We start from the raw sequence: 23,190 nt of genomic DNA, 5'->3' as shown, positions 1-23,190 counted from the left end.
ATTGTTATGCCTTATGGGCTGTGTTTGTGAGACACTGGTATGTTGACTACTGTGTGTGATGTGATTGATGTTGTGTATGGAATGTTTGTGTGTGTGTTTTGGGGGTCTCTGTTGTTTAGGTAAATTTTTGTGGAGGACCCCTGCATAGCTGGGTGCATGACTCTATGATATGGGTGGTGTAGTGTTTGTGCTGACAATCTCCTCTTTATCAGGAGTACTGACTGTGGTGTGAGAGAGAATGGATTCCAGATTACTGATGTAGATGCATTTCTCGCAAGTAGAAGAATTATGTGCTAGGAGAAAGGGACTGTCCATGAATATGAGGCAGTTGTTACACTGTCTCAGTATGCCCATGTCAACCAGGCTGGCAGGTGAAAATGATGAGAATTGTCCAAACACAGTGTTCTGAATACTTGGCGGACTTATGGAGAGTAGAGTTTGATAAGGGTTTGTCCACAAAAACCCTAAATGTAAAATAACTGGCCTGAAGCACAAGTACTAAAACCAAAACTAAGACATTTAGAATAGCGGACAAATTTAATCAGGCTACTAACAAGCAGTAATAAGTGCAGAATAAGAGCACTTGAACACTTAAGAGCACAGAGAAGAGCAAACTAAGGTAATAAAGAAGGTAGAAGACAGTTACAGTAAGTGCAGCTGAATAAACTATAAATATACATATTTTTTGTTTATATATAGAGGAGAGGGAAGAAACGGAGCAAGATTAAGAGACTACAAGGGTGTCTTTCCCAAATGTTCTCTCTGAGTGAGCAAATAAGACAGGTCCAGGTGGAGTGTTCAAACATAAATTTACAGCAGGGGCGGGCAATTCCAAAGCCACCAAGATTAACACCCACAACAAGGACAGGGAGAGAGTGTGGGAAACAAACTGCAGAGACACACATACACCACAATATTCAATTAATATTCAATGAAATAAAAATAAAATGCAGTACTATCACTTGAAACAAGGCAAGTGCAAACAGAATTGTACTTGAATCAGCTTGTACGTCCAGATGCAGGTAGACCACAACCAGCCTGTGTGTATATATATATATATATATATATATATATATATATATATATATATATAAATAAAACACAAAGTACATGCAGACTGTAAAAAAAAAAGTGACTAAAAACGAAATAAACAGTACGGGCACACTGAAATCAGCTATAAATAAATACATTTATTGTAAAAGTTCATACACAACTGCTTTCACTCTGACTCAATGCAAGGCTTTGTCAAGTGAATAAAAACCTCCATACTAATCCATTTATATATCCCCACTCCCAGAAAAAGTGCCAGAAATTTTAAAGACATACACTCTGCTATACATTAATATATTATAATAACTGACATATTAAAAATGTCTATCCTTTGCTGTAAATGTATTTAACTATAATAAAATATTTTAACATGTTGTTTCAGTACTCCAGGTTAAAGCATTTCCACAAATTAAAACTAAATAATATATTTCCTATAGGTTAGTGTGCAGAAAAAGGGCTATTGTTCAGCGTTCCTGTTGTAAGTCCACCTTCTATCTTAACTTACTAGCTTTTTTAATAAAATAAGGCTTTATTGAAATATGGTCATTTAGACCTGGGGGATTTGTTACAGTCTCTTGATATAGCCAGATATACTATACCTCTGGTCATACAGCTGCCCTTTCTAAAAGTCACAGCACTATTCAAAATGACTGTTTAACCTCACTTTGTCCTTGTCTATAATAAAATGACAACAGTTGCACCTTCCACATCTCCTTGTCCCTATACCTTAGAGATCCATAACTGATTTTGTTCTTCTCAAACAATGTTTTTAAATTAATTCCTGTTTTGAAAACAAAATGTGGTGTTTCACCTGCTTTATGTACTATGTCCTGATTCTATCAATTTTTTTTACTTCTCTGGAAGCATTACTATATTGTATCACTAGGGCTTTTCCAAATTTTTGTTTATTATTATCTAATTTGTTAATGGGACATTCTTGCTGATTTCCCAATAGGGGTATGTACTTACTATTCCATCCCTCAATAATTTCTGTAGCTACTATTTCTATTAACTTATTTGGGTAGCCTCTTGCTCTAAATAATCCGGACATCAGCTTTATTTCTTCCATAAAGTCATCTCTTTCTGAGGTCATTCCTGCAGCTCTGACCATCTGGCCTTTAATTTTACTTTTTTTCTGCTTCCACGGGTGTGCACTATTTTAAGGGAGGTATGAGTTACTAAATGTTTCTTTACGGTGTATTCTAGATTTTAACCGCCCATCACTTTTATCCAACCTGATGTCTAAGTAATCAATCCCTGAAGGATCAAATTTGCATGTGAACCTTAAAAAACTAAGTAAGGTAAGGTAACTATCACATTTTAAATTTAATTCAAGCTACATCTCGCAAACATTTTAAATATAAAAATATGTATTGGTTATATTATTAGAAACAGTCTTGTGGATAACGTTTCTAGTATTTATGTCATTATTTCTCTTGAATTTCTCACTGCTCTAATTTCACAAATATTAATGACACCAAATCACATTTTACTTAATTTCCAGACAGAACAATGTTTACCAGTCCCCTTGTGATACCAACAGTACATTAATAAGAGTTTCAATACTGATCTTGTTCTCTGCCATGCCTGGTGAACAATCTACATCTTCTTTCCCCATTTCTAAACACTTGCAATAAAACCCATGAAAACTGATGATACACGATCTTCCTGCAGCTAAATTTCATTATAATAATAAACACTTATGATCAGAAAAGAACGGCGAGTTGCATTGCTTCTTAACCTAACTTACATGCAATTCTCCCTCTGGCCCTAGAGCTCTCTCTCTCAGTTCCATATACTCAGCTTTTAGTTAAGAGAATGGAATGGAACTGTTGGACTTGTTTATGCACACTAGCTCTCTTGAAGAATCCCTCATCAGTTTAACTAAAGAAAAGTATACAAGACGGGACAGAGGATGTTCAATTAAAGTATAAATAAAAGAACCATCTGTAGATACATTTTAATTTCTATCGTTACATATGATCATCTGTACTGTATCGATTTGGGGCAGATATGTGCCGCCTTCTCTCCTCCAGTTTTTATTTGACAAAAGCTTTTAACATTAAATGGAATGCAATAAAGATGCCTCTCATAAGCATTTTTTTATGCAAAAGACATCTTCTTACTTCATAAGTTTATTTACTGAACCCTATGGGAATATCTTATTTAGAAAAGAGACTTTTTTCTTCTTATGCTTTTTTTCCCCAATACAGTGACATCTGACAATGACTCGGGGAACAGAAAGTAGAAAGGGTGGTCGCCAAGCTTATGGAGCCTATAACAAGTAAAGTAACAAGAGATTGTGTAGAGGTATTAGAAATATTTCAGAAACTCTACGAAATTCTATACAAAGTAGAGAAATACAGAAATCAAGAAAAGATACAAATGGAAATGTTTACGGAAGAATTAAATACGCCAAAGTTAGAGTACATGAGGCTCAAGTACTAATGGTTAGGACAGGAGGAGATGACATAAAAATTGTGAGTATAACCGATCTGCAGGAAAATCCCTAAGAATAGATAGTATTCCTGTGGAAGTTTGGAAGCTAGGAGAGAAAAAAAAACTAATAAAAGATCTGGAAGGTTTGTTTAACCGTATTTTAAGAGAAGTACCAACATCCTGGAAGAAAGCAGTGATCGCTGTAATACCAAAAGAGGACAAAGATCCATCAGACCCAGCTTCATACAGGCCCATTTCAATACTAAACCATGATTATAAAGTGTTCATGTCTATAATGGCTAAAAGAATGAAAAAAAGTAATACCAAAATTGATAGATATGGATCAATGTGGTTTTATAGAGGGGAGGCACACATCTGAGATTAACAGAACACTGATGATATCCAGAAGGAAGCAGAATGTAAGAAAATACCATTGTTGTTGGTGGGTCTTGATGCAAAGAAAGCATTTGACAGCATACACTGGGACTTTATGAGCAGGGCAATGGAAACATTTGCATTTCCTCAAAAAAAATATAAGGCTGATTATGAGGACATATGAGGAATCAGAGGTGAAAATTGAAGTGGGTGGGGTCCTCTCTGCTAATTTCTGCTTGAGCAGAGGAACCAGGCAGGGGTGTCCTCTTTTTCCCCTTTGTTATTTGCATTATATTTAGAACCACTGGCAAAGAAAATAAGGGACTCAGAATCAAAAGAACTCAGATATTATTTTATACCGGACAAAACCAGAAAGGACATTACGGTGTTGTGGAATATTCTGAGAAAATTTGAAATCTTTTCAAGATATAAAATTAATTAATGAAGGTAAAACAAAGGCAACAGCGGTAAATGATGTATCCGCACATGAACTGGTTCAGCAAAATCCTTACTTATGGAGACATGATAAAATTAAGTATTTAGGAGTATGGATTAAAAAAAAGATTCTGCTATGGCAGCTAAAGATATGTGGGAAGAGACTAAACAAAAAATAATACAAAAACTAAGAAAATGGAAACTCTGTTATATGGATATGAATAGTAAGATGCAAGCAGCCAAAATGTTTTAGTCCCTTTAGTCTTATACACAGGTCAGGCATATTTTTATCAACCACCGGAGAAGCTGTGTATAGGAGTTAATAAAGAGCTTAAGGACTTTATCTGGGAGGGGAAGATGGCAGAGTCAAGTGGGAAAAGATGATTCTTCCAGTAGAACAGGGCAGACTGGGATTACCCAATTTGAAGGGGTATTTCACAGCTACACAGTTAAGGCTCCTACACATATCACAAGCAGAAAACTATAATTCAAAGTGGAAAGGGATGGTGTAGAAACAGGCAGGCTAAAGCAAGGAGAGACTGGGATTTTGGATGCAGGTCTTTAAGGAGAATGAAAATCATACAGAATATTATATCCATAAAGTATCAGAAAGTATTCTAAGAACTAAGCCAACACAGGAATGGAGAAAGGAGATTATGCCGATAGGGATGACTGCAATTTGGGATACAGACAATAGGCAAAAGGGGGTTGGAATTTATTGGAGAAAATTGGCAAAGGAACTAAGGTATTGGGAGCAAATAACTAGAGTGGGAAATGTAATAGAATGGTAAGAGGCCAAGAATTTATTTGTACTGCAGATTAGAGATGGCCTTCCCTACTGACATCAGAGTACTGGCAAAGAGAAAGAAATAGGGGGATCATAAATGAAAGACCAGCACTGGTAGAGTTTTTAGTATAACTTAGAATAGAAGCTACCATTAAAAAAGAATAAATAGTAGGGCATATAAAATACTGCATGATAACTTTAATAATCAGAGAAGGTTAGAAAGGAATGGAGAGAGAGAGAATGGATGAGCAATTCAAGAAGAAACAAATGGGAGGATATATGTACGTCTGCCAAATATGCAACAAAATCTAGATGATTTAGGATTTTTGCTTGGAAATGTTTACATAGATATTTTTATACCCCAAATTTTTTCAGGTAGACAGCAAATGTTGGAGGTGTGATGTGGAAGAAAAGGTACTGGGGAACATATTTTCTGGGAGTGTGGTGGGTTGGTGGACTTTAAGGACTGCCTGTGGGATGCACTGTCGGAGATGCTGGGTGGGCAGATTGGTGTGACGAGGGAGATGATTTTTCCGAGCTATGATACAGACTCGAAATTGCCTAGAGATGGTAAGGCCTTGCTGGTCTAATTATGGTGGCTGCCAAAAAAGAATTACTAGAAAATGTAACTTAAAATCTAAACCAACTATATTACAAGTAGTGAATACAGTAACAGAGAGAAAACTGGAAATGAGATGTTTAGAAAAGGGTAGGAGCAAACTACATAGGAAAAAATGGGAATTGTGGGAACAATACATACAGGGGAGAAATTAGGTTTAAAAGAAGGCAGAACTTAAATGAGCTATGTAATTTTTGACTGAAAATGATTTGGTAGATTATAAGCGATGTATAAGGTTTGTAACAGTGTGTGTGCCAGTATGGTTTATGATGTAAAATACTTGCAAATAGGATTGTGTCGGTGTGGTTTGTTTTCATTTGTATAAATGTATGACTGCTTATGTTTTAAGTGATGGTTTAATAAGGATGTTTCTTATTTAAAAAAAGGGGCAGGAGTTGAATCATTTATGTAATGTTGCTTAGGTTATATGATATATAGCAATATATGTGAAGTATGATGTTTGTTAATACAATTTCATTACTTTTGTATAAATGTAAATTTGCCTATGTCACAAGTGATGATTCAATAAAGGTGTTTAAAAATTTACAGTGAACTTAGACAATACTTTAATTACTAGAAATAACGTATTTTTCCTATTTTCTTTTCTATACACATTACAGTCACAATAAATGGAAAACCGCTCCATTTCTTCTTTACTCACTTTTTTTTTATAAGAACTAAGAGTCAAGACTGCAAGTTAGAATTAGTATTAATGTATTATTTCCAAGATGTAACAGAATTAGTTATGGCTGCTCTTCTCTTTGACATTTGACACAGAAACTCCGCATTTCTCCTCCATGACACAGGTAAACCCAAACAGTGCCAGCAGATAACATCACAATGAGCAGTGTGCTTCCCAAGCTCTGCAATCAATACCATATGAACCCCCACCCCACCCCCAGTATAGAACCACTTTTTCTAGCACTGTCAGATGGGATGCAAAACTAAGACAGTCCACTCGTACTGAAGTGACTACAGCCTGGTCAATACTGAATTTTAAAATTAAAAGGCGGGGGGGGGGTGTCAAAGCCCATCTGGTTAATTTTCAGTCTTGGTGGAGCCATCACAGAGGGGCAAGATCAGTGATTAACCAAAATTCCCTGCCCGACAGCATTTTAGGATGCTGAGGGCCTACTTTATGAAAGAGCTTTCTTTCTCTATATATACATACATGAGTATCATTTCTCAAAATATTGAAGTTTGCACTTGCATAGCAGATAACAATGCGCACCCTCATCTTCTAACATGGGGGCTGTGCCGCTTTACCCCAAAGGATCGCCTCTGACTGATTAGGGGTTGAAATAATGGTTAAGGTCTTTACTTTACAGATACAGAATACATGGTTTGATTCTCGCCTTTGGAAGAGAAAATTGCTGGGCTTAAAATGTCCCACAAGGGCAGCTAGCCTAGTACTTACCTATGCAGAACACATCCTTCTAAGCTTTGAGCAGTGTCACTTCAGCCCACTGGATTATTCCTGACTGAAGTATGCATCTCTCAACAGTGTCACTTTAGCCCACAGGGTTATCCCCAACCTAAGAATACCTTTCTTCTATCCTCTGGGCAGTGTTTGGGAACAGGCCTACCATCTCAGCTCTCTCCCACCAGTGAGCAGGAAATGCTAATAACAGAACAGTTTCCAGACCAATATGAAACTTTTTCACAAACCTCTCTTAGAAAAATTACTTACACCAAGTTCAAAAACGAGTCAAGGACTAAAGGCTGATGCTCCAAGATTAACAAACCTTTTACCTGCCAGGCAATAATGATAGTACAAAGCCTATTTCTTTAAAACATGCTCCTGTCATGTTATTTTATAAACAAGGGTCAAATTAAACAGTCCTGCTTTGAAAAGATCCATTGTACATTAACCAGTTAATTTTTCCTTGGAGTATCATTAACATTGACAAAGTTCACAGTCTTACTTCAGATTCATACCAAAGCAAGGAGCTGCTCACTTCTCCACAAATGATCCACTAATCACTGCACCAGGAAGAAGCCAGCCTGTTCTATACAGCAACATTAGATTATTTGCTCATTGTCACAAAGTCATCTTTTTAAATTACAGCAGCATTCACCACTGCCATCTTGCACAAACATGTCCTAACTCTTCTGCAAACTCAGGGTTTTAAATAACTAGTTATACTATAGTTATTAATGCAAAATTAATGCTGACACAAACCCACTTGACCACTGCCACCTGCACAGCTACAAGTTTCTTTTTTTTTTTTTACTAATTAAGCCTGTGTGTTAATGTATTACAAAGTAAAGTTCTACATGTGACAGTCAGCCAGTCTACAACTCTGGTGCTAACAACTCCTAATAGAAACTGCAGGAAATGGCACCCAGAAGTGTAGGTCTCACGCTTAAAACACATTTTACTAATCAGTGCTACATTCATAGGTTCATAGGTTTATACTAGGCTATCTGCCCTAAGGCATTTATAAGCCTAGCCCAGAGTTTTGTGGCTTACGCCACCCCTTATGTTAAAAAATACTGTGCCAATTAGTTTGTTGTGCCTCTGTCCAGCAGTGACACAGAGATGATTCCCGGGGTAAACCTACGATCTCCCATCCACCAGTCAAGATTTCTCTTGAACAGAGCCAGCGAGGTGCTCTGCCTCACATGGACCGGGATTTTATTCCACAACATAGGGAGTCTCTGGGTGACAAATCTATCCCTCCAGCATGTCCTATTTATATCCGTGCTAAGGTTTAAGTTGCTTGCTCTAGTGGATCTGGTAGATTTGGATTTTTGAGGTGGAGCATGTCCATTAATTCCGGGTTGGACATGGCCTTGTATGTCAGGCACAGGTCACCTCTGAGCAGACGGTATGCGACTGAATAGAGCTGGAGTTTCTTCAGTCTGGTAGCATATGACAGATTTTGGAGTCCCTTTATCCTTTTGGTGAGGAACTTTTGGGGTCTCTCCAATTGCTGCAGGTGTCGGGTGAGATGCATCCCGAATGGGGCATTGTACTCGATCATTGGTCTGATAAGTGAAGAGTACAGGGGAACAATGACCTCACTTGATCTGGATGTGAATCCCTTCATGATCAGGTGGGCAATGCAGAAGGTTTTTCTAACCACTTTAGCAATGTGAGTGTCAAAAGAAAGGCCACTGTCAACCTGGGTCCCCAGGTCCCTGATAACCTCTTCTGTGCTTAGTGGATTGCCACCTATATGGTAGCTTGGGGTTACCTTGTTTTTCCCGAAGGGTATGACTATACATTTTTGGCATTTAACTTCAGGCCATGGCTCTGGCACCAGCTATCAGTTTCCGTGAGACCCCTCTGAAGGATATCTGTGTCCGATGTACTTTCCACTATGGCTCCCAGTTTGCAGTCATCTGCAAACTTTGTCAGCCATAGTCCTCCTATGTTTGCCTGTACTTCTGAGAAGTAGATGCCGAACAACAGGGGGCCAAGGACTGAGCCCTGTGGGACACCACTTGTGACCGGCTTGGAGTCTGACATGGCGCCAGCTACTCTAACCCTGTGGGTTCTGTCCTTTAGCCAGTTTGCAACCCATCTTGTGACATATGGGTTTAAATTTAAGCTGGTAAGTTTCTCTATAATACCCGAGTGGGGTATTGTGTCGAAAGCTTTTGCAAGGTCAAGGTAGGCTGTATGGACTGCCTTTCCCTCATCAATGGCCTTGGTGACTGTTTCGAAGAAGTCTACCAAGTTCAAAAGGCATGATCTGCCCTTGACAAAGCCAAACTGGGTCGGGTCCAATGTCTGCAAGTCCCCTATGTCTTTGTTTATGAGTTCCATTATGATCCTCTCCATAGCTTTGCAGACCAGGCTTGTTAAGCTTATGGGGCAGTAATTACCAGGGTCCGTAGAGACATCGCCTTTGTGGAGTGGGACCACAGTTGCCGTATGCCACTCCTTGGGCACGTATCCTGTGGTAAGGCTAAGATTAAACAGCTGCCTTATGTGCGGGTTTAGTTCCTCATTGAGTTCGTGTAGGACACAGCCGGGGACACCATCCGGTCCCATTGATGCTGTGTTTTTAGCTTTAGAGAGAGCAGCTTTCACCTGCGCATTGGAGATGTCTGGGAGGCTACACTCTGCTGGGATAGTTATCTCTCCTTTTTGGGGGGAGAGGGGGGTGAAGTTTGCACTGAACCTGTCTGCCAGTATGTTGGCAATGTCTGTGGGTTCAGTGATTTTTGTATCATTTTGGACTAATTCTGAGCATATCTGGGAGTTTCCACCCAGGTTTCTAACATAGCTGAAGAAGGCCTTATGATTGTCTTTTGAATCTATGGCAATTTTTCTCTCAAAGTTGGCCTTGGATGATTTTATGAGTGCTCGTATTTTTTTTACTAATAATGATCAAAGGTATCTTCTCTTTTATGGATTTTGCTCTATCATGTAACAGCTTTCTCCTCTTATTGTAAAGTTTGTTTATGGCTGGGGTCCACCAGACTGGACGTTTGCCCTCGGTGGAAAGAGTCTTGGTTTTATTAGGGCTTGCCTGATCCATGCAGTCCTGGAGGTGTTCGTAGAAGGCATTTGTAAGGGCTTCCACAGCTTGGGTTGTGGTTTCCACTGGCTCGGGGACCTTGAAGGATACCACACCAGTCTTGAATAGTGTGAAATTTGCTTTAGAGAAGTTCTTCACTGTGGTCTTTTTTGTTTGGGGTGGGGGCGGGATGTGGCTATCCAGTGAGATTAGTTTATGATCTGATCTCACCAATGAGGGATATACTTCCGGTGTGGAGCATTTTGTCCCCATGTTTGTGATGATGAGATCTAGTATATTTTCTCCTCTTGTGGGAACGGTGACTAGTTGTTCCATGGCATTTGAATTTATGAACTCCAGGAACCTGTGGGCTAGAAAGTTTGGGCTTGAGTAATGTTCCCAGTCTATATATTCGGGTAGTTGAAGTCACCCAATATAATGGTGTTTGGAGATACAGTTATACCCTCCAGTGTCTTCAGGAAGGCTGTGTGGGGTTCCTGAGTTTGAGAGGGTGGCCTGTAGCATGCTACAAATTGTAGAGCAGTTTTGCCTATGGTTAATTGCACCTGGATGGTTTCCGATGCTTCGTGCGTTGCCACCAACCTGGAGGTGTGGGTATCCTTGATGAATATGGATACATCCCCTCCTTTTGTGGTGTGGTCCGGGTTTTGGGGCCGGAACGCATGATATGAGGTAAAACCTGATAGTGCCAGGGTGCTCTCAGGAGCCTTGAACCAGGTTTCAGTCACAGCACAGACATCGATGTTCTCCATACTGAGAAGGGCCTCGAGTGCGTGCATTTTGAGATTTAGACTTCTGGCATTGAGCAGCATTACCCTTAGTTTCTTCCCATTTTTGTTTTCTAGGGTGGTAGGTTTAGAATTTGAGCCTTGCCTAAAACAGGCACTATGGGGGTGGCAAGAGCCTTAGCCAATATCCGGAATCCCAGGGGTGACAGGTGCAAGCCGTCCCTTGAAGCAGCGTGGCTTGTCAAGCATGTCATCCCAGGCAGACAGACACTGGATCCCCTTTGAATGACACCAGAAATTAAGCCAATTGTTAAAGCTGATCATCTTGTCTCTATGTTGTGGCATCATTCTTGGTGAAGGAAGGATGCTGCTCAGGGTCAGGGTCATACCTGCCTGGGCTACATAATCAGAGAGCTCCTCTATGTCTCTTTTCATGTAGTCCAGGGAGGTACGTCTCAGGTAGTTCACACCAGCATGGATAATGACTGTGTCATATTTGTACTTCCTGTGGAGTGACCCGAGTGCTTGTGTTATGTGGTGGATTCTTGCGCCCGATAGGCAGCTTACTGTGACCATCTCCTTGTTCAGCCTGGTGAGTGGGACGTCAGTGTGTCTGACTATGGAGTCACCTATGACAAGTATGTTTGGTGTTGTATTTGGCCTTAAGGGCTGTGACTGCTTTGCACACTGATTTTGTGATTTATGTGTTGCCTGTGGTGTGTCCTTCTGCTAAGCAATAACATTAACTGTATAAGCTAGAGTATGTCTCCATTTTTATATTACAGCAGGAAAAAATGTTTCCTTTTTCTCTTGTTTGTGAATTCCATACTTTTGGAGTTAATCTATTCGGCATTTCAGTTACAATTCTTCTACATGGCAGCAGTCATAAATTAAATCTCTGAATATTACTGGTACAAGTCAGTTCTTATCTAGTGTGGTCCCCTGTATCCACATAAAGACCATGGAGTTTCACCATGGAAGGCTCTGGACACTGTGTGCTCTTCTTGAAAGTACAGGGAAGCCACAGAATAGGGGTTGCAGCATATGCATGCCTACCTCCTCAAGTGGTGAGTATCACATTTCAGTAAACAACAGCTCCAGTATTAATTATATGTTCCATATATTTAGTCCAGCCCATGTAGCAGAAAATTGTATTTCATTTTAAGTTCTAAGGGACAGACAAAAACAAGTAAGAGCCATTTACAACCCTCAGAAAAAATCCATTTCTCAAGGTAATGTACGACTGAAGCACTGCCTGTCTGGTTTCATCCAATACTATGGTTCCCTTACCCAGGACAGGGATACAAGAAAGAATCATGACAGAGTTCTAAGTTTAAGCAGACAACACTATCATATGACCATCATCAAACTGTTGTTCTATACAAGTAGCTGCATTCACAGAGATACCAGAGGTACACTGCTAATGAGTCATAAGGCTATTAGCCCCTTCACACATTTAGAATTACCAGTAACAGTATCACAAATATTTCTCTGCAGTATGGTTTTACATGGGCCTGTTGAGAAGGTACAGTATCGTGAACTACGCAAGTCAGGAAAAAAAAAAAAAAGCACTTGCAGGCAAGGAACTCCACTCCCCCACCCCATTGAAGCAGACATGTAGAATCACCATCACTGATGCAGGGCTCATATTTTCAAAGCTGCCAGCTCCACGGAGTTACTTCAGAAGCCCAATCTTCCCAGGTCAGCTGCATGGCAGTACTAGAAAAGCCTCATTAAATCACAGCACATTTCCACAAAGTCATGTAAGTGCCCTCTATCATCTTCTGGGCACCAAAGTTTTGAGTTTCCTGCTTCTTACCTGCTAGGCTGCACCCAATATCCAACACAGGAGGAACGCCCCACTTAAGCTGGAAGTAAACAAAGTACACCTCACTGACAGATGCCCACTGTCACCCACATCAGTCACCATCCTCCAAAGACTTCTTATTTATTTTATAATTCTAAATAGGTTGAAAACAGAGTTAGAATGTCTATGAATTGGGAAACCTGGACAGGATACCATGACAATTCTTCTGGTTTTTTTTTTTTTTGATACATGCATTGGATCTTTAACATTTACCTGACCTACTGCAGATGGGACCACAGTATAATATTTTATCTTAAGGGCTTGGGGCTGCAGTAGCCTCCATGCTGAACTATACTGTTATTACTGGAATACAAGTTAAAGCACTTGGAGAAAAGATAGAACCAACAGCCTTCAGAGATTCCCAGCATGAAAAGCAAGTGGCTCGTTTACTGCATCACTGTATACATTGTTACTTCTCTCCATCAAGTAGTGTTATCCTCAGACTCCCTGTTAAGTGCCCCCTTCATCAAGGGGGTATATATTTTCCCCACAAGGGAGAAGTATGGTTTGTCTGCCAAACTTACAGTATGTGTCTGACATACCTTACTAAGCTTCTGTTCCCTGCCGTGCTGTGCTCTGCCACATCAGACAGAGCGTCATAAAAGATTTCCATTCATTAGGCATGACAGTGGAACAAAATTCATCAACATATTATGCTAATGAGGGGATCTATAACTGAAGAAGTAGTAGTATTGCTGTGCAGAGTAGGCAGGGTCAGGTATGGCTGTAGTAGCAAGTTTGCCTTCATCACAGGGAACTGTGTTGCTAGTAGGGTTTCTCCTATCATGCAAAAAACAAGTTTGTTTTTTTTGTTTTGGTTTTTTTTTTTTTGCACTGAATGCTGAGCAGGACATCAACACAAAAGTGGTCACAGTGCAGTCAGGTGCACTATATCAGTTGTAGATACATGGTTCTATCCTATAACTTATGCAGTTGGGACCAGCACAAACACAGCTGTGACACTTCCAAACTGCATATGATCCAGGAGGGGTGCCATTTATGAGTGCTCTGTGCTTACAGCACGATGCTACACAATGACATAAGACCATCAAAATTGTAGATTTTATGGACCACACAGGGCTTAGTACACCTTTTTCTGTGTAACAGACTTACTCCATGAGGTACAGTGTTCATTAATGAAGTGACTTCTTAAAGGAGATGAGATAGCACTGCTAGGAATTTTTATAAAAGAACTTCACACAACTGCAGTCAGCTATGGGCATTTTTGTTGTCTTTTGTAGTCGACACCCATTGTTGATTAAAATGCTACTAGATTTAGTTAAAATAAAGAAGAGCTATACATGCATTAGAAGAGTAGGCATTACCTTGAATTATTCTGATGAAGCTTGTAATTTCTGGAGTAATACTTCTGTATGGAAATACACAGGAAATACAGTGCATAACTTAATGCAGTCAGACAGGGTCACTATTACAGCCATATTTCAGGCACACATTTCCATTACAGCTTTAATGTGAATTCATCTGATCTTTGTCATTTTACTGTCAAACTAAACAAAAAAAAAAATACTACTTTTTTAGATGTTTGTTTTTTGTACTGCAGTAAATAACATGTGTCAAATCAATGACAGAGAGCTACTAATGACAATATCCTGAAAAAATATGCTTTTAGGCATAATTTCTACAACAACAGAACACATTTACAATGCACTGTAACTCTTAGTTACCCATCTATTCTTCAGCCTGATCTAATTTACCTGTTAACTATGACATAATTTCAGTATTTATTGCAATTTATGTAATTATTACCACCCATCTTTAAAGATGTTCAAATACTAACCTGCAAGAGCTATAAACTGATAAAGACATCATATGCATATTTTTGAAGAGACTGCTTTCCTCAGAAGTCTCTCTCTCTCTAAATCATTTGCACAAAGGACGGGATGTTTTCTTAAGATATAATGACATGCCGTACGGTTCGCATCTAGAAATAGAGGTTATAGTGCCCCTCTACTCGTCACTCATCAGTCCCAACATAGAGTACAATGCCCCATTTGGGATGTACCTCACAAGACACTTCCAACAGCTTGAAAGACCACAAAAGCACCTCACCAAGAGGATTACTGGCCTCAAACATATGTCCTATGCAGCCCGACTGAAAAAACTCCGGCTGTACTCAGTGGCATATCGCTTACTCAGAGGTGATCTCTGCCTGACTTACAAAGCCATGTCCAACTCAGAATTGATGGACATGCTCCACCTAAAGAAATCCAAGTCACTGAGAGCCACGCGCTCTAGTGAGATAAACCTCGCCACAACAATAAATAGAACATGCTGGAGGGACAGATTCCTGTCACAGAGACTCCCCATGCTATGGAACAAAATTCCTAACTACATTAGGCAGAGCCCCTCACTAACACTCTTCAAGAGAAGCCTTGACGAGTGGATGGGTAACAGAAAGTACACCCATGGGATAACTTCATTGGCTCTGCTTGACAAGAGGCTCAGTTAAATAATCAATGGGGCGGCGAAAGCCAACACACACTGGCTAGGCTTATAAATGCCCTCGGGCAGATAGCCTAGTACCTACCTATGAACCTACTAAATGATGAAGTTAAGTCACACAATGTTGTACAGTTTTATATCATTTCTTTTCAGTCTGCTGTAAAAGGTAACTGATCTGTCCAAAAATAACTTACAATAAATAGCTTTCTTCCCTTATTTCCATAACCTCCCCCCTTCCTCCATCCGCCCTATCCTTTTTAATGGCTAGTATATTCTTTCTTCCACACCCTGTCAAGAAACTGCAACTCATGGTTCAACTACTCTCTGCATGAATAACACTTTCTTATATTTCACACTTTTGGTGGCTCTGGTACTACTTTAGTTTACATTCAATGGATATATTGCAAATGTGTATACAGTGTAAATTGCTATTTGCCTTAGCAATTTGTTAACCTGTATTAACTGCAAACTGCTGTTTGTCTTGCAACCCATGTCATAGCTACAAAGGGCCCTTTACCAAAAGTCTACCTACCCAGTTAAATAATCTAACTAAACAATGAACAAATCTAATACCTGGTCTGCACTGTTGTGGCAGAACAGGTAGCTTACATCCTTCTAGGTTGGGAACTGCTGATTGAGGGCTCAGTGTCTGTTATTCTAAAAGTGCATTAATTCTGGTTTAAGCACTTGGGCTTTCAGGCCAGTTATTTTACATTAAGAGGGTTCGTGGTCTGCACTCTTGTGGGAGGAGAGGCTGGACTCTGCCCTTCTGAGCTGGGAATTTCTGGTTAAAGGCTTATAGTGCATTCATATCTGAACTGCTTCTTACCGAAGTTGGTGCGCCTTGTTTGCTGTGGCATAGACTGGATTCGGGCCTGCTGGATCTAGCTTTGTTTGTGTAACTTGAGCACTAATCCAGACATTCTCTAAAGTATTCAATTGTATTTATTACTGCTTGGTTGTAACTTGATTAAAGTGTAGCTATCATTCTAAGTCTTTTGGATTAAGCACTTGGGCTTCAGACCAGTTGTTTTACATTAGGAAGGTTTGTGGCAAGCACTGTGGTGGCAGGACAGGTAGCTTTCATCCTTCTAAGTTGGGAACTGCTGATTGAGAGACCAGTGTCCAAGGGTATTAGTTCTGGTTTAGGCACTTGGGCTTCAGGCCAGTTATTTTACATTAAGAAGGTTCGTGGTCTGCACTCTTGTGGGAGAAGAGGCTGGACTCTGCCCTTCTGAGCTGGGAATTTCTGGTTAAAGGTTTATAGTGCCTGAATATTTGAACTGTATCTTACTGAAATTGGTACACCTTGTTTGCTCTAGCATAGACTAGATCCAGGCCTGCTGAATCTAGCTTTGTTTATATGCTTGTTGTTTGTTTGCTTGTTATTTCCCTGGAAGCTAATTCCACCTAATACTGCTTCTCAGCTTCTGTGGATCACTAGTGATATCTGCATTGCTTACTGTACTAGTTCCTTGTTTCACTTGAAAGAAAGTTACTGTTTGTTGTTTTTGCATTTAGTTACTTGTAACACATTGCACTCAAGTTACCTGGCACTTGCTCACTATAGCAATTATATAAGTCAGCACTAAAAATTAAAAGCACTACACCCTCACTCCCCACTGGCCCTTGTTTTCAATTATTAAGGAATTCCCAATATTATTCAAGCATGTCCAAAGGTCAGTTGTCAATCGCCTCTCCGGTCCAGCTGGTGAATCTGGGAATCTTGAGGCAATGTTATAACTGCCTCATGTACACAGACAACCCTCTCCTCCTCCCACATAACACAAATACTTGCGAGAGATGCAGTTATTTAGCCAAACTGGAGGCTGAGCTCGCTCAACTCAGGACTGGCAAGACCAGACAGGAGGAGAAGGCAACTACACACATCACAAAACCAGCCTCACATAATGCTACCACACTACTGAATCAAACACATAAACACACAAAGACATACTCGGAGGCTCTGAGTAAAAATTTACCTAAACAGCAGAGGCCTCCAAAGCAGACACCCAAACAACTGCTACCTCAAGACACCCCACAAGCAACACATAAACCACAAAAGCAGTGTGCAAAGCAGTCACAGCCCTTAAGGCCAAATACAACACCAAACATACTTGTCATAGGTGACTCCATAGTCAGACACACTGACGTCCCACTCACCAGGCTGAACAAGGAGAGGGTCACAGTAAGCTGCCTATCGGGCGCTAGAATCCACCACATAACACAAGCACTCTGGTCACGCCACGGCAAGTACAAATATGACACAGTCATTGTCCATGCTGGTGTGAACGACCTGAGACATACCTCCCTGGACTACATGAAAAGAGACAGAGGAGCTCTCTGATTATGTAGCCCAGGCAGGTATGACCCTGACCCTGAGCAGTATCCTTCCTTCACCAAGAATGATGCCACAATATAGAGACAAGATAATCAGCTTTAACAATTGGCTTAATGTCTGGTGTCATTCAAAGGGGATCCAGTGTCTGTCTGCCTGGGATGACATGCTTGACAAGCCACGCTGCTTCGCAAGGGACGGCTTACACCTGTCACCCCTGGGATTCCGGATATTGGCTAAGGCTCTTGCCACCCCCATAGTGCCTTTTTTAGGCAAGGCTCAAATTCGAAACCTACCACCCTAGAAAACAAAAATGGGAAGAAACTGAGGGTAATGCTGCTCAATGCCAGAAGTCTAAATCTCAAAATGCACGCACTCGAGGCCCTTCTCAGTATGGAGAACATTGATGTCTGTGCTGTAACTGAAACCTGGTTCAAGGCTCCTGAGAGCACCCCGGCACTATTAGGTTTTACCTCATATGCGTTCCGGCCCCAAAACCCGGACCACACCACAAAAGGAGGGGATGTATCCATATTCATAAAGGATACCCACACCTCCAGGTTGGTGGCAATGCACGAAGCTTCAGAAACCATCCAGGTGCAACTAACCATAGGCAAAACTGCTCTACAAATTGTAGCATTCTACAGGCCACCCTCTCAAACTCAGGAACCCCACACAGCCTTCCTGAAGGCACTGGAGGGTATAAATGTATCTCCAAACACCATCATATTGGGTGACTTCAACTACCCGAATATAGACTGGGAACATTACTCAAGCCCTAACTTTCTAGCCCAACGGTTCCTGGAGTTCATAAATTCAAATGCCATGAAACAGCTAGTCACTGTTCCCACGAGAGGAGAAAATATACTAGATCTCATTATCACAAACATGGGGACAAAATGCTCCACACCGGAAGTATATCCCTCACTGGTGAGATCTGATCATAAACTAATCTCACTGGAAATCCACATCCCGCCCCCACCCCAAACAAAAGACCACAGTGAAGAACTTCTCTAAAGCAAACTTCACACTACTCAAGACTGGTGTGGTATCCTTCAAGGCCCCTGAGCCAGTGGAAACCACAACCCAAGCTGCGGAAGCCCTTACAAATGCCTTCTATGAACTCCTCCAGGACTGCATGGATCAGGCAATCCCAAATAAAACCAAGACTCTTTCCACAAAGGGCAAACGTCCAGTCCGGTGGACCCCAGCCATTAACAAACTTTACAATAAGAGGAGAAAGCTATTACATGATAGAACAAAATCCATAAAAGGGAAGTCACCCCTGATCATTATTAGTAAAAAAATACGAGCACTCATAAAATCAACTAAAGCCAATTTTGAGAGAAAAATTGCCATGGATTCAAAGGACAATCATAAGGCCTGTTTCAGCTATGTTAGGAACCTGGGTGGAAACTCCCAGATATGCTCAGAATTAGTCCAAAATGATACAAAAATCACTGAACCCACAGACATTGCCAACATACTGGCAGACAGGTTCAGTGCAAACTTCACCCCCCTCTCCCCCCCAAAAGGAGAGATAACTATCCCAGCAGAGTGTAGCCTCCCAGACATCTCAAATGCGCAGGTGAAAGCTGCTCTCTAAAGCTAAAAACACAGCATCAATGGGACCGGATGGTGTCGCCGGCTGTGTGCTACATGAGCTAAATGAGGAATTAAACCCGCACATAAGGCAGCTGGTTAATCTCAGCCTTACCACAGGATACGTGCCCAAGGAGTGGCATACGGCAACTGTGGTCCCACTCCACAAAGGCGGTGCCTCTACGGACCCTGGTAATTACCGCCCCATAAGCTTAACAAGTCTAGTCTGCAAAGCTATGGAGAGGATCATAATGGAGCTCATAAACAAAGATATAGGGGACTTGCAGACATTGGACCCGACCCAGTTTGGCTTCGTCAAGGGCAGATCATGCCTTTTGAACTTGGTCGACTTCTTCGAAACAGTCACCAAGGCCATTGATGAGGGAAAGGCAGTCCATACAGCCTACCTTGACCTTGCAAAGGCCTTCGACACAATACCCCACTCGGGTATTGTAGAAAAACTTACCAGCTTAAATGTAAACCCATATGTCACAAGATGGGTTGCAAACTGGCTTAAGGACAGAACCCACAGGGTTAGAGTTGCTGGTGCTATGTCAGACTCCAAGCCGGTCAAAAGTAGTGTCCCACAGGGCTCGGTCCTTGGCCCCCTATTGTTCGGCATCTACTTCTCAGAAGTACAGGCCAACATGGGAGGACTTTGGCTGACAAAGTTTGAAGACGACTGCAAACTGGGCGCCATAGTGGAAAGTGCATCGGACACGGATATCCTTCAGAAGGGACTCACGGAAACAGATAGCTGGTGCCAGAGCCATGGCCTGAAGTTAAACGCCAAAAATGTATAGTCATACCCTTCGGGAAAAACAAGGTAACCCCAAGCTACCATATAGGTGGCAATCCACTAAGCACAGAAGAGGTTATCAGGGACCTGGGGACCCAGGTTGACAGTGGCCTTTCTTTTGACACTCACATTGCTAAAGTGGTTAGAAAGACCTTCTACATTGCCCACCTGATCATGAAGGGATTCACATCCAGATCTAGTGAGGTCATTGTTCCCCTGTACTCTTCACTTATCAGACCAATGATCGAGTACAATGCCCCATTCGGGATGTATCTCACCCGACATCTGCAGCAATTGGAGAGACCCCAAAAGTTCCTCACCAAAAGGATAAAGGGACTCCAAAATCTGTCATATGCTGCCAGATTGAAGAAACTCCAGCTCTATTCAGTTGCATACCGTCTGCTCAGAGGTGACATGTGCCTGACATACAAGGCCATGTCCAACCCGGAATTAATGGACATGCTCCACCTCAAAAAATCCAAATCCACCAAAACCACTAGAGCAAGTGACTTGAACCTTAGCACGGATATAAATAGGACGTGCTGGAGGGATAGATTTATCACTCAGAGACTCCCTATGCTGTGGAATAAAATCCCGATCCATGTGAGGCAGAGCACCTCGCTGGCTCTGTTCAAGAGAAATCTTGACCTGTAGATGGGAGATCGTAGGTTTATCCCGGGAATCATCTCTGTGTCACTGCTGGACAGAGGCACAACAAACTAATGGGCACAGTATTTTTTCATATAAGGGGTGGCGTAAGCCACAAAAATTTGGGCTAGGCTTATAAATGCCTTAGGGCAGATAGCCTAGTATAAACCTATGAACCTACACCCTATTTCTCCCACTCAAATCCATCCTGTTCAGGGTAATTCCTTTAAACTCCCCAAACTAATGCTGTTTATCTTTATCAGATAGCCCTCAATCCATTCTTCCATCAAGAGACTACAGCCTCGCGTTTCGTTTCATTTCATTCCATCCCATCCATACTCAGAGTAACATTCATCTGTATATCATTCTTTCCAGTATTCCAATTCTCATTTTATTAAATCATTACCAAAACTGCTGATGGTACAACATTACTTCTTTATGTTTTGAATTAAACCTTCTTAAACCACTGCCCTGATCTAACAACTACAGTCCAGTACCACCCCCCAAAAAAAAAAAAAAAAAAACAGCCACACCACACCTCTTAGCCAAAGCTAAAACTAACAGGGGTGCAAAGGCCCAAAAGCAGGGATATTTTTTTTTAATTATTACTCCAGTTCTCTTAAAACGTTAATAGAGAAACAGGTTATGCATCAGCATGCATATTTGAACAATTTAATGAGACTTTAAGGTCTAGCATTACTGTCTGATTGTAATCCTCAGACATTTACCAGAAAGTCACCATTTTAAGGGGACCAAGGCAAAATATTAAATAAAACGCCAGGAACAGTTGAGAGGACTACCCCTTGCATTAACAATATAGGCAGTGGGCACCCATGTAAAAATTAAGAGCTATGCTTGCAAACATTAAATCAAATGCGGCTACAACTTCTTCAGTGCCCATATACGTCTTTCCTATATCTTACAAACAAAAAGCCATCTGCTTTGGGGGTATAGTTCTGCCATGACTAAAGCCATACCTTTGCCAGCTCCTGTAACCAGGGCTCGATAACCAACGAAACTCAACTCCATAATTTACCAAATAGACAAGAATACATTACACTGGAACTGCGAGACTCCAGCAAACTTTCACGGGATCACATGACTTCCTATACAGCCCGCCTTCTACCTCCCCTACTGGGAGGAGCTAGTCCTTTGACAATGTAGGTAAGGGTAATCTTACTTTTCCTGGCTGTGTGTGTAGGTTGAAAGGATAATGCTGTTGATTCAGCACAGTTTGGGGACTTTTACGTCTTAATTTGTGTGATCGAAGTGACTATTAACCGAATGCATCGTCTTAAAAATTGTAATTATTGAGCATAATTCATAAGTGACGGCACTCGTTGGGCTGGTATCAGAAGCGAAGATGGTACTGTGGTTTGGTTCCTACCCTGTCGTTTGGGCCTGGGGGAGAATTGTCCCGTTGATCTTTTTAAGGTCATTTTTTACGTGACCGAGAGGGATGTGGTGTGGAGAAAATGTTTTCTCCAAGAAACTGCGCTATGACTATTTCGTGTTCCTTTGCTGGATGTGGTTGGTATAATTTATACCGTATAAACGAGAGCAATGTGGAAGAAAGGATACTTGGACAGTTCCAATAGTAGTAGGAACAATGGGTCCATTAAAAAGTATTCACAGTCTTATTTACATTTGCTACCGATACATGTAACTCCATATGAGCATAGCCAGCTTTCAGCACCAACCCCACACCAAACCACAGCAAGTTATCTTAGCTTGATATGTTGTAACATGTCTATCAAACCAACAAAAGCTAATACAACAATCCCTTAATAAACCAGAGGAGTAATAATAACTGTTATTTAGATATCTCTGAATTATAAAGGAGATTTAAATATTTCTGATTATAGTCACGGTGTTTTGTAAAGTAACAGGCTTCACAATTCCATTAAATATTTTACCACAGACATAGTGACTGGCTTACTTGAATCCTGCTGGTGAGCATTATTATTTCCACTAAAATTAACAATGTAATCAGCTTTAGGTATTTGCAATACCCATAATAGCTGGGGGGAAGGGGCTTAATCATCCCTGAGTGTGTAGTAGCTGCTGGTTGGGGAAAATAAGGATAAAATGTATTAGTTTCCTGACTGCCCTCTTTAACTTGAGCAGGACTGTGATATTACCCTGTTAAGATAAAGGTGATAATCCGTGTATGAACATGAGCAAGTTAAGCACTGCATCAGCAGCCCAGAGTGACTGATCTCTGTGCACACCTTAGATTTCAAGAAGAGCTGTTGCTTTCATTCTTCAGGGATGGATGTTCTTCATCTCACATTGCTGCAGTCCTAACACTTGGGGTAGTCCGCTGTCCCAGTCGGCCCGAATACCAAAGTATAAGGCTGACGTCGGTCAAGGCGCATTTGTCTGACATCAGGACGTCAGGGTACAAATGCGCATGACCGACGTCATATCCCCAGTCTTTTTTGCCGCATGGTCCGATGCAGAAGCAGTATTGCGAGTGCAGGTTGGCGTTCTGAAATTTTCTGAAGTCGGAGTTTCAGACCGAATCAAAGTTGGCTAAGTACCCGT

General features: G+C 41.1%; 1 protein-coding gene across 2 annotated transcripts in view; it reads right to left on the bottom strand.

Annotated features, from left to right (window-relative positions):
* DCXR (dicarbonyl and L-xylulose reductase) overlaps positions 1-21,768 on the bottom strand; it is a 513,647-nt gene extending 491,879 nt beyond the window's left edge. The window contains exon 1 of one of the 2 annotated variants that reach the window (XM_044068213.1): positions 21,621-21,763. In XM_044068213.1, coding sequence (XP_043924148.1) covers positions 21,621-21,672 — 52 coding nt within the window. In that variant the 5' untranslated portion in view covers positions 21,673-21,763. Of the gene's footprint in view, positions 1-21,620 lie in introns of both variants that reach the window. The other variant, XR_006364447.1, reaches the window with a different exon arrangement.
* Between the last annotated feature and the right edge of the window lie 1,422 nt (positions 21,769-23,190).

This window comes from Protopterus annectens, chromosome 4.part0 (assembly GCF_019279795.1).
Source record: "Protopterus annectens isolate FY-2018-M chromosome 4.part0, PAN1.0, whole genome shotgun sequence".
Classification (NCBI taxonomy): domain Eukaryota; kingdom Metazoa; phylum Chordata; order Ceratodontiformes; family Protopteridae; genus Protopterus; species Protopterus annectens.
This window is presented reverse-complemented; position numbering and strand designations above follow the sequence as displayed.